The 12,344-nt window shown below is 43.4% G+C and overlaps 1 protein-coding gene across 3 annotated transcripts in view; it reads left to right on the forward strand.

The window, feature by feature from the left end:
* Positions 1-12,344, forward strand: part of LOC122937909 (probable 2-ketogluconate reductase) — an 88,356-nt gene that overhangs the window by 54,432 nt on the left and 21,580 nt on the right. For 2 of the 3 annotated variants that reach the window (XM_044293091.1, XM_044293092.1), the window contains exons 1-4: positions 431-903; positions 3,063-3,234; positions 5,424-5,599; positions 6,720-6,816. In XM_044293091.1, coding sequence (XP_044149026.1) covers positions 432-903; positions 3,063-3,234; positions 5,424-5,599; positions 6,720-6,816 — 917 coding nt within the window. In that variant the 5' untranslated portion in view covers position 431. Of the gene's footprint in view, positions 1-430; positions 904-3,062; positions 3,235-5,423; positions 5,600-6,719; positions 6,817-12,344 lie in introns of those variants that run through there. The other variant, XM_044293093.1, reaches the window with a different exon arrangement.

Below are 12,344 nucleotides of genomic sequence, written 5' to 3' on the forward strand. Positions count from 1 at the left end.
CTAGGTCGCATTTGCAACCATTTTGGTCGCCATCTGGAGCCCTGCACTAGCAAGGAAGCAGCTGTAGCTTTCAGGTATAATCTCCTCCTCTCTGTAAATTATCATGAATCTGCCCATCCACTTACTGCTCTGCTCTTCCCACTTTTTAGAAAAGTAGCAATCTTGACTTAAAACCCCCAAAAAGGCACAACATTTTTCACCAAACTTTCAGACATCACTTTTCTGGCATACAAAAGTAGTAATATGTCCCTGAATGTGTAGGGGGAAGGTGAAAAGAAAGAACCGTGCAAGTTAAAATAATACCAGTAAAACCTAACTAGATGAACGATGAAAGATTTGTTTGAGTCAGAAATAAATTATTAACCAGACATTTAATGTTTAATCACGGGACAAGCCCGTAAACCAAAGGACATTTTGCACGGACCATATGTATGGCAGGTTTTCGCAGCGTTCCTAGGAAGGCAGGCAGAACCATTTTTTACTTGACTAACTCATTTTCACCTAATACTATTTGCAGGATGAGTAATGGTAAAGAGCTGCCTGGGGCATTGGTGGAGGAGATTGGAGGACCTTATGGAGTCATGGAAGAACATGTGGACTTTCTGAAGGAGCGCTTTAATCTGATTACCATGAAAGAGTTCAAGGAAAATAAGGAACAGTTATCTGAAAAGATCAAGTGCATTTTTAACTGGGCCAACAAACCAGATGTTGACAGCAAGCTCCTGAAGTGTCTACCTAGGCTCAAAGTGATAGCAAGTGCTGGAGCAGGAGTGGACCATTTGGATATAAAGATGATATCAAGCTATGGCGTGAAAGTGGCTAACACTCCTCATGCCGTCACCAGTTCTACAGCAGATTTGGCGATGACGTTGCTTCTGGTATCAGCCAGGAGTTTTATGGAGGGTAATGTATATTTGCAGCCTACACATGTATGTACATCCTTTCTGCACCTTAATAACTGCATACACACAAGAGTATGATCCTTTTTAGCAGGGTCTGTGCATTCTCTAGGAATCAGTTAGTGCATGGGTGACTACCTGCTCCTTATAAGCAGCTACTTGTACAGCGGTGGTCACAGGAAGTCCTGTCCGCTATAAGGCTACTTTGACACTTGTGTTCAGAGCGGATCCGTCTGGTGTCTGCACAGACGGATCCGCTCCTATAATGCAGACGATGGGATCCGTTCAGAACGGATCCGTCTGCATTATAGTTTAGAAAAAATTCTAAGTGTGAAAGTTGCTCAGACGGATCCGTCCAGACTTTACATTGAAAGTCAATGGGGGACGGATCCGTTTGAAAATTGAGCCATATTGTGTCAACTTCAAACGGATCCATCCCCATTGACTTACATTGTAAGTCTGGACGGATCCGTTTGCCTCCGCACGGCCAGACGGACACGCATTCGGGTGTCCGCCTGCTGAGCGGAGCAGAGGACAGACGGTGCCAGACTGATGCATTCTGAGCGGATCCGCATCCACTCAGAATGCATTGAGGCAGTACGGATCCGTTCGGGGCCGTTTGTGAGAGCCTTCAAACGGAACTCACAAGCGGAGCCCCGAACGCGAGTGTGAAAGTAGCCTTACAATACATTGGAGGACATTTACTAAGCATGTTGCACCAGAATTATGGCGGGTGATCAGAGCGCTGCCGTGCAGGGAAAAGCAACGAAGGGACCACACAGCTGAATCAGTGCTGTAGCCCTTTCATTCTCAGGACTGATGGGGGGTGCACGAGATCAAACCCCCACTAATCAGAAACTGATGGCGTCATCTAGCCGTACAGTATCCCATCACTTTATGAGACGGGAATACCCCAAAGCAGGTGCAGATTTCCTGCCACACCGGCTACCTAACCAGTTTTGGTCGAAGTCAGAGTTAATAGAAATGGTCAGACTTTAATTTTGGCTTCAAAATAAAATTATTTTAAGATTGTAACAAAAATATTGAAAAGTCTGATGTTGCTATAGTAATGGTGTATTTACACGTACCGACTGAGCAGGCAGTGATCGGGAAGAAACTGTTCCTTCCAATAATTGCATTTACACACAGCAATCACTTCCACTATATGGGGACAAGGGAGGCCTACTGCAATCCCTTATCCCCATACAGATCGACTGTTAATGGGAAGCAGATAGCCATTTACACCGCACAATCTGCTTCCCAGAAATAATGATTTTTGTTGTCCACATAAACGATTATTGATCGGTGGCACGTTTAGGGTACGGTCACTCAGGTTTCCTAATGCAGTTTTGGAAGGCAAAACTAGGAATAAATTCCAAAAAGAGGAGAACCTGTATCTGTCCTTTGTATTCTTTTCTCCTTTTATAATCCACTTCTGAAAGTGGGGAACGAGTGTTTCTGATGGACATGCTAGCAGCGATCTAGCCGTGCATGTCCGCATCTCTATAGGGTAAAAAGAGGTGACAGAATCCCTTTAATTTAATGCTAATTATTATAGATGAGCCATTTATGAAGAAGTCAGAGGTTTGACTTGCCGATTACACAAACTTGTGCCTAACCTCTGGAAATATTATAACCATGAACACCTTCCCAAATATAAAATATACCTTTTACCTAACCTCTGGAAATAGCCTTAATATAATATACAGTATATCCCTATATAGTGCCACGAATATTATTATTGGGCCACTGTATTGTGACTATGTGCTACTATGAGAACAATTTTATTATCTGAATCTTCAGCTGTTCACACACCTTAGATCCATATCCAGCTAATGTGTATGGGGCCTCCTGACTCATCCTGAAGAAGATATTGGAGAAGATAAGGATCAGATCGGCCAAGTTGGATTTCATCTGCCTGATCTTTTGTACCTAGGGAGACAAGGCTTTCTTGACTTTCACTACACATGCATGCCTTTCCCAGCTAAGGATACAAATGTATGGGAGGACTAGGACAGATAGCTGTCGGCCAACAAGCATTCAGCTTACAGCTATCTCATGTATGGCCAACTTGACTTTCCTAAAGTCTTGAGTGTTCAATTTTCTTCTCAAATAAAATAACATTTTCTAATTTTTTGATTCTGTGTTTTATTTTGTGCACAGCTCATGAGATTGCCGTGTCCCCCAAGACTGAGCGATTCCATGCTAACTGGGTAGGAGGAGATATAACAGGGATGACACTTGGAATTGTTGGAATGGGGAGGATTGGATACAAAATTGCTCAACGAGCTAAAGCTTTTGAGATGAAGATTCTGTATCACAATAGGCACCGCAGGTAACTCATGATTGCAAGTTTTCGTTACACACGGGGGAGATCACACCACTCAGACAGCCTTTGAAACTGCTAGAGAGGCTGGACTGATCTACTGTATTTAAGGGGAATGGAACACCAGCGACCTCCCTATCCAACTGTTTGCATGGACACATAGCCGTAGTTTACCTTTGGTTTATCTGAGACTCTGTTCCCGAGTTATGATACTTTTTCCTAACATGCAAACTAGGTGTTTGGTGTAATGAGGACGTCACCATTGCTCTCATTGCACCCAAACTCTGCTCCTTTGTGTTGCCAGCCTTTTTTCCGTGGCTGCCATGATTGACAAGGCCAGGCAGTGGCAAAGCAATGAGGGAGAGGCTGACCACAGAAAGAAGTGGAGCTTGGGTGCAACAAGAACAATGGTGATTCCCTTGTTGCAACAAACTCCCACGTTGCCTTAAAGGGGTTGTCTCACTTCAGCATATAGCCTTTATTATGTAGAGCAACTTAATACAAGCCACTTACTAATGTATTGTTATTATCCATATTGCTTCCTTTGCTGGCTGGATTTGTTTTTTACACCGCTTGTTTCCATGGTTACGACCACCCTACAATCCAGCAGTGGTGGTTGTTCTTGCACATTTTCGGAAAAAGCTCTAGCTTCTCTGGTGCTCAGGTCCGTGGGCGTAAGCCAGTGCTCTTTCCTATAGTGTGCAAGCACGACCACTGCTGCTGGATTGCAGGGCGGTTGTAACCATGGAAATGAGCATTGTATAATGTGATGGAAAAATTAATCCAGCCAGCAAAGCACGCACTATGGATACTAACAATACATTGGTAAGTGCCTTGTATTAAGTTCCTCTCTACATAATAAAGTCTATTTGCTGAAGTGAGACAACCCCTTTAAGGGGAGTGGGTTTGTTTGTTTTTTGGTATTGCACAGAGCTTGATAAATTCCCCCATAGTGTCTGAAGAGTTATGCCATATGTAATATTTACCAGAAGATGAGCAGGAAAGTCACAAGTTTCCAGGACAGTACTTGTTTGTCACTAGATTTTTTCATTTGAGGAACACAGAAAAGCTACAGTGTGTGTGTAGTTGCCGCTTTGATATAAGGCACATTGCTTAGTATTGCATTAATGACTGTCTGTGGTCATGAGCCATACGGCTGCTTTTCATTCATCTGTTTTATTTCTCTCATTAAGGCCTCATGCACACGACCGTCCCATTTTTTTGCGGTCCGCAAAAAACGGAAGCCGCCCATGTGCCTTTCGCAATTTGCAGAACGGAACGGGTGGCCCATTGTAGAAATGTCTATTCTTGTCCGCAAAATGGACAAGAATAGGACATATATTTATTTTTTTGCGGGGCCACAGAACGGAGCAACGGATGCGGACAGCACACGGAGTGCTGTCCGCATCTTTTGCGGCCCCATTAAAGTGAATGGGTCCGCATCCGAGCCGCCAAAACTGCGGCTCGGATGCGGACCAGAACAACGGTTGTGTGCATGAGGCCTAAGAGAAATAAAATACAAGTCTTACAGGTTTGATACGTTTTAATGGCTAGCAAAAATTAGAAGCAGTGAGGTAACATATCAGGCTTTCAAGACAACTCAGGTCTCTTCATCAGGCAGTGTCTGAAAGAGCAGAGACATGATGTAATGATTCAGATACTGTAGTATTATTTCTGATGAAGAGACCCGTGTTGTCTCGAACCCCCGTCGATCAGCTGGTTGAAGAGGAATCTGCACTCCATGCAAGTGCAGCCTTCCTCACGGCTTCTACTTTTGCTAGCCATTAAAAGGTAACAAACCTGTAAGGCTTGTATTTTGTTTCTCTTAAAGGGGTTTTCTCAGATTTTAATATTGATGACCTATCAAGATAGGTCATCAGTATCAAATTGGCGGGGGTCTGACCCCCAACACCCATGCCAATCAGCTGGTTAAAGAAAAAGCCGCACACCGCGCGAGCTCAGCCTTCCTTTGTTTGTTTACTTGCCCACTGTCAACATCGCAGCGGCGAGGACAGTGTAATTACAAGCCGTCCCATTCACTTCAATCACTACAGTTGAATTCCCGAGGATAGGTCATCAATATTACAATCCCAGCAAACCCCTTTAATGAGAGACAGAAACCAGTTTTCTACTGACTATAACAAGGTACCAGATATTGTTTTCTTCTTTATTCATCTGAAATCCGTATTGTTCTGCAGCCTGGAGGAAGAAAAATCTGTGGGAGCCTCATATTGTGAACGGCTGGATGATTTACTGCAGCAGTCGGATTATGTAATGCTTGCGGTCAACCTAAGTCCTGAAACAGAAAAGCTGATTGGAATACACGAATTTCAGATGATGAAGCCATCAGCTACATTGATAAATATAAGCAGAGGTGTGTGGCCAGTTCTAGCGACCGTGGTTATATCTATTGTGCTGTTTGCGCATTGTACTTATTTGTATATAACTTCTTACTATGATTGTGACCATGGCAGGATTGACCGTATTTTCCGCCCTATAAGATGCACCAGCCCATAAGACGCACCTAGGTTTTAGAGGGGTACAATAAAAAAAATATATTTTTCATTAGACCTCAGACCAGGCCAGCAACCCCCAATGTTAGTCAGACCTCAGCTGACAACTCCAATCAGACCCCCAATGTTAATAAGACCCCAATAAGACCTCAGATGAGACCCCCATACCTCAGATCAGCCCTCCATGCCTTATATCTGTCCCATGCCATATATTAGCCCCCCCATGCCATATATCGGCCCCCCATGACATTTATGAGCCCCCAGGCCACAGAGCAAATAAAATAATAAAAAATAAAAACTTACCTCCCCAGCTCCAGAAGCCCCCACTCGTCACCTCCAGCGCACGCATCTCTTCCTGCCGCGGCTGTGCTGTGACCCGACACGCACAGTGTGAGGTCACAGGGCACCCTCACACTGTGCACAGCCACAGTACAGCTGATGACCAGAAAGTGGTGAGTACAGAGCCTTCACTGCTTCCCGGTCCTCCGGTGCTAATGAGCACTTCCATAATGGAAGCGCTCATTAGTATTCACCCCATAAGACACAGTGAAATTTTTCCCTCACTTTTGGAAAAAAAAACTGCGTCTTATGGGGTGGAAAATTTGGTAAATGCCCAAGTACACAGGGTTGGCCCCTTATATTCTAAATATGTCTGTAAGGTTACATCAATCCGATGAAAGCAAAATGGTGTAGTAGACTATGCTGCTCCATGCAACAAAATACAGTTTTTAAAAAAATTTTTTTTTTTTTTACAATGGGACTCTAGGGTCGGACGCATCTGTTTATGTGCCAGCAAATTAAACGTGATGTGCCCAGAGCCGCACCAGCACATAATTTAGCAGGGGAGGGACCATTGGCAGTAAAATACCATAGAGAACTGAACTATTTTATCTCCTTTTACTTTCCATTTTTTTTCTATTATTACCGATGGTTAAGCGTTATATAGTGCATACTGTAGTAATGTAATATCTATGCGCTTAGGACTTGTTGTTGATCAAGAAGCTTTGGTGGAAGCTTTACAGACAGGTCAGATCAAAGCAGCTGCATTAGATGTCACTTATCCAGAACCACTGCCAAGGTAAGCACTTGACGTTCACTGTGTTCATGTTATGCTTAGCGCTTGATGTTTTCTTAGCATATAGCCTCTTGACTGTTTATCCAGGGGCATCCATGTCCATGGTACTGCAGCCCAGTACTCTTCAATTTAATGGGTTCAGCTGAAGTACCAAGCACAGCCACACTCATATGGATATAACTGTACCCGAATAACCATTGAATGGATTGTGACATTCCAGTGAGCATTGTTGCCCCTTTAGTCTCTTGATCAGAGAGGTCTGAAACATCCACCAATTAAACTTTAATGGTCTATCCTAAGTTTAGGCCATCAGAAGAAAATCAGATACATAAGGATATGTCCATTTTTTATCAGAACCCTCTTGCAAAATCAGGGACAACAAACGCATCCATAGAACTAAGTATATGGTTCATACTTGGAGCCATAATACATCCATGTGCATGTTGTCAGAGATATAAAACAAATGCTTTATATAAAAAAAAGGATCAAAGGAAAAACTTCAAAGCGAATTGATCCTAGAGGTGGACATATAAAACACCTCAGAAAGAGTTTGTCGTTAATCTAATTATATTATGCAATCAGTAAAACATCGTACAAGCATATATATAAAAATATAAATGATTTATTATACAATAACTTAGAATACAATCAAAGCTTAATCAATATAAAACTCAATAATATGCAATAATACACAGTGATATGCAGTGCCCTAAATTCACCACTAGATGGCTGTAACACAAATACCAGTGTTCCATATTACCTCTCAAACATAAAATGTAATACAACTGTCTTGACCACAATTATACTATCAGTTGATTATACACAGAAACTTAATAGTGATAAGGATAGATACAAACCCTTGCTCTGCTCAAACTATGACCAATTTTCGGGTAGTATTGCCACACAACTTATGAATTACCAGGCCTGATATTGACTATGGAATGTGAATATTCCAATCAGAGATTTTCTCCAATATCAGTATTATATCTTTTATTCAGTAATATGCTTCTTTACTGAATAGTGATAATATTGATTGAACTTTTAACATTATACATCCGCACTAAAGCGGGGAGTTACTAAATATCAGGCCAATTATATCAATCAATACTACACATAATAAAGTTATATGTTACCCGAGAATGCAGATGATATGCAGAGTCTAAGGGAAGTCGGCTCTAAAGTCCGTTCTGATCATTGGGATTTTTCTCCTTGGGTCTCTCCTTTTCTTTTTCTCTCTCTTCCTTTCTTCCCTCCTGTATGTGGTTTATTATCCAAAAACGTACCAGTTAGACACACCTTCCTAGCTTGGAGTTTTACAATCATTGTTGGCTAGGCGTGTACATATGATAACGACTATGATGTCACTGTATTACCCAGAATGCATTTATGCTGTTGGTGTAATGTTACTCATTTATACCTAGGTAGCACTATTGCATAAGCTACTAGCATCATTACTGGTAAGGTTTAAATGTCCAGGTCTGACTTCATCTTACATTCCAAACACATAACATACAGGTGCAAGAAAAAGTATGCGAACCCTTTGGAATGATATGGATTTCTGGACAAATTGATCATAAAATGTGATCTAAACTTCATCTAAGTCAGAACAATAGGCAATCACAGTCTGCTTAACCACTTCAGCCCCGCTAGCTGAAACCCCCTTCATGACCAGAGCACTTTTTACACTTCGGCACTACACTACTTTCACCGTTTATCGCTCGGTCATGCAACTTACCACCCAAATGAATTTTACCTCCTTTTCTTCTCACTAATAGAGCTTTCATTTGGTGGTATTTTATTGCTGCTGACATTTTTACTTTTTTTGTTATTAATCGAAATGTAACGATTTTTTTTCAAAAAAAATGACATTTTTCACTTTCAGCTGTAAAATTTTGCAAAAAAAACGAGATCCATATATAAATTTTTCGCTAAATTTATAGTTCTACATGATAAAAAAAAAATGTTTGGGCAAAAAAAAAAATGGTTTGGGTAAAAGTTATAGCGTTTACAAACTATGGTACAAAAATGTGAATTTCCGCTTTTTGAAGCAGCTCTGACTTTCTGAGCACCTGTCATGATTCCTGAGGTTCTACAATGCCCAAACAGTAGAAAAACCCCACAAATGACCCCATTTCGGAAAGTAGACATCCTAAGGTATTCGCTGATGGGCATAGTGAGTTCATAGAACTTTTTATTTTTTGTCACAAGTTAGCAGAAAATGATGATGATTTTTTATTTTTATTTTTTTCTTACAAAGTCTCATATTCCACTAACTTGCGACAAAAAATAAAAAATTCTAGGAACTCGCCATGCCCCTCACGGAATACCTTGGGGTGTCTTCTTTCCAAAATGGGGTCACTTGTGGGGTAGTTATACTGCCCTGGCAATTTAGGGGCCCAAATGTGTGAGAAGAACTTTGCAATCAAAATGTGTAAAAAATGACCGGTGAAATCCGAAAGGTGCACTTTGGAATATGTGCCCCTTTGCCCACCTAGGCTGCAAAAAAGTGTCACACATCTGGTATCGCCGTACTCAGGAGAAGTTGGGGAATGTGTTTTGGGGTGTCATTTTACATATACCCATGCTGGGTGAGAGAAATATCTTGGCAAAAGATAACTTTTCCAATTTTTTTATACAAAGTTGGCATTTGACCAAGATATTTTTCTCACCCAGCATGGGTATATGTGAAATGACACCCCAAAACACATGGCCCAACTTCTCCTGAGTACGGCGATACCAGATGTGTGACACTTTTTTGCAGCCAAGGTGGGCAAAGGGGCACATATTCCAAAGTGCACCTTTCGGATTTCGCAGGCCATTTTGTACACATTTTGATTGCAAGGTACTTCTTACACATTTGGGCCCCTAAATTGCCAGGGCAGTATAACTACGCCACAAGTGACCCCATTTTGGAAAGAAGACACCCCAAGGTTGTAACGCACCAAGTTGATTAGTTAGGATCTCAACTGCAGAGTCAATGGACATCAACTATTTACCACACTGCCTAAGTGCTGGCTGTGTGTTTTGCGGCTGCTCAGTTTGAACCCCAGGCGGCTCTCTCAGTCTTAGGCGGAGAGGTTGGGGTTACCAAAATCATGTACCGCAATACACATAAACAGATTAATTAATGGGGAGGAAGATCTCCTCTTAGTTGCAAAGGTCAGGAGGTATTTTTATAGCAATTCCTCAGGAATATATATAACTGCAATATCAACTCTCACCACTGTGTGGCAGCAATTCTTCAGATTAGTATGTAACTGCAATATCAACTCTCACCACTGTGTGGCAGCAATTCTTCAGATTAGTATGTAACTGCAATATCAACTCTCACCACTGTGTGGCAGCAATTCTTCAGATTAGTATGTAACTGCAACATCAACTCTCACCACTGTGTGGCAGCAATTCTTCAGATTAGTATGTAACTTCCACATAACCAGCGGAGCCTGTTAGCAGGCATGTACTTGCGATTTAGGAGTCCTCCGAGAGGGAACCAGCAGTGGGGGAGCCGTAGCAGATGGTGGTGAATCCTCCAAGAGGAAGGCAGCAGTGTGGAAGTCCGTAGCAGATGGTGGTGAATCCTCCAAGAGGAAGGCAGCAGTGTGGAAGTCCGTAGCAGATGGTGGTGAATCCTCCAAGAGGAAGGCAGCAGTGTGGAAGTCCGTAGCAGATGGTGGTGAGTCCTCCCTGAGCTGCAGGGTTCCAGACCCGCATCAACGATTCTGTCCTCTTGTGCAAATGGAGCTGACAGGGTGCGCACTCCATTAGTGGAACACCCTGTACAGCCCCTGACTCCTATTTATTGGCCAGAGCGTGAGTGGGCGGTGCCATTAGACAGCCCAGCGGCAGGTGTGTTCCATCACAGTACCCCCCCCCCCTAAGGGGACCCCTCCGGGGTACCCCAGTAGGGGAGGGTCGGTCGGGGAACCTCCGGTGGAACAACTTTTGGAGCCTGGGAGCATGAACGTCTTGCACATCTTCCCAAGAGTCATCCTGGAAGCCATACCCCTTCCATCTAACGAGGTACTGGATCCTCCCCCGTCTTCTCCTGGAATCGAGGAGCTGTTCGACTTCAAATTCCTCTTCACCTTGGACATCTATCGGGGGCGAGGGTCGAGGATCCCGTGATGGGAACGGGCTAGGTCTAAACGGCTTCAACAGTGACACATGGAATGTGGGATGTACCTGTAGTCGAGGGGGAAGGGTGAGTCTCACAGTGTTGGGGTTGATAACCCTTTCAATCGGAAAGGGACCCAAGAATTGTTTTCCCAATTTCTTGGAAGGTACCCCCAACCGAAGGTTTCTCGTCGACAGCCATACCGAGTCCCCGACCTGGTAGGAAGGATTTCCTCTTCTGCGGCGGTCGTAGTAGGTCTTTTGTCTTTCCTTTGCCCGTTGGAGGTTGTCTTTCAGCGTCTTGAGGGTAGTTTGCAGAGTAGTTAGATAATCGTCTGTGGCTGGAACATTTGTGGGAAGACTGGTTTGAGGAAAAGACCTGGGGTGGAATCCATAATTAGCAAAAAATTGACTATGTAAAGTGGAGGAATTCATGGAATTGTTATAGGCGAATTCGGCGAGGGGAAGTAGGCCTTCCCAGTCATCTTGGAGAAATGAGCAGTGACATCTGAGGAACTGTTCCAGGCACTGATTCACCCTTTCTGTCTGCCCGTTCGTTTGGGGGTGATAGGCGCTAGACATCCTGTGGTCAATTTGGAGTCTGGAACAGAGCGCTCTCCAGAATTTGGATATAAATTGCGAACCCCTGTCTGATATGACCTGGCAAGGAACTCCATGTAACTTTATGATATTGGACAGGAAGGCCTCGGCTGTTTCCCTGGAGGAGGGTAACTTTTTGAGGGCCACGAAGTGTGCCATCTTAGTCAGCATATCTACTACCACCATGATGGTGTTGTTTCCTCTGGAAAGGGGGAGTTCTACGATGAAGTCCATCGAAACCCATTCCCAGGGTCTGTTGGCGATGGGAAGACTCATTAGTAGACCATATGGTCGATTCCTGTCACTTTTGCATGAGGCACAGGTCTCGCAGGTGGAAACGTATACCTCAATCTCTTTGGACATTTTTGGCCACCAGAAGTTCCTGCGTATCAAGTTTATGGTTTTGACTATGCCAGGGTGCCCCGCGGGGGGTGAGTCATGGCAGAGTTTGATCACCTGGGTGGTGAGGGAGGGTGGTATGTACAGTTGGTTATCCTTGTAGAGGAAACCTTGTTGGTTCTGTAGAAGACCTGGGGGTGTGTTGGCATGGTCCATATTCAAAGCATCCTTAAGCTGGGTTTCCAACCCGACAGTGGCGAGGACGAGTTTCTTAGGTGGTATGATCCATGTGGGGGCTGTGTCCGCAGCGCAAAATTCAGCTAGGCGTGATAGGGCGTCGGCCTTCCCATTTTTTGAGCCTGGTCGGTATGTAATTTGAAAATTGAATCTGTCAAAAAAGAAACTCCACCGTACTTGACGGCTTGACAGTGTTTTACTGGTTTTCAGATACTGTAAGTTACGGTGATCCGTGTATATTG

This window comes from Bufo gargarizans, chromosome 5, assembly GCF_014858855.1.
Source record: "Bufo gargarizans isolate SCDJY-AF-19 chromosome 5, ASM1485885v1, whole genome shotgun sequence".
Classification (NCBI taxonomy): domain Eukaryota; kingdom Metazoa; phylum Chordata; class Amphibia; order Anura; family Bufonidae; genus Bufo; species Bufo gargarizans.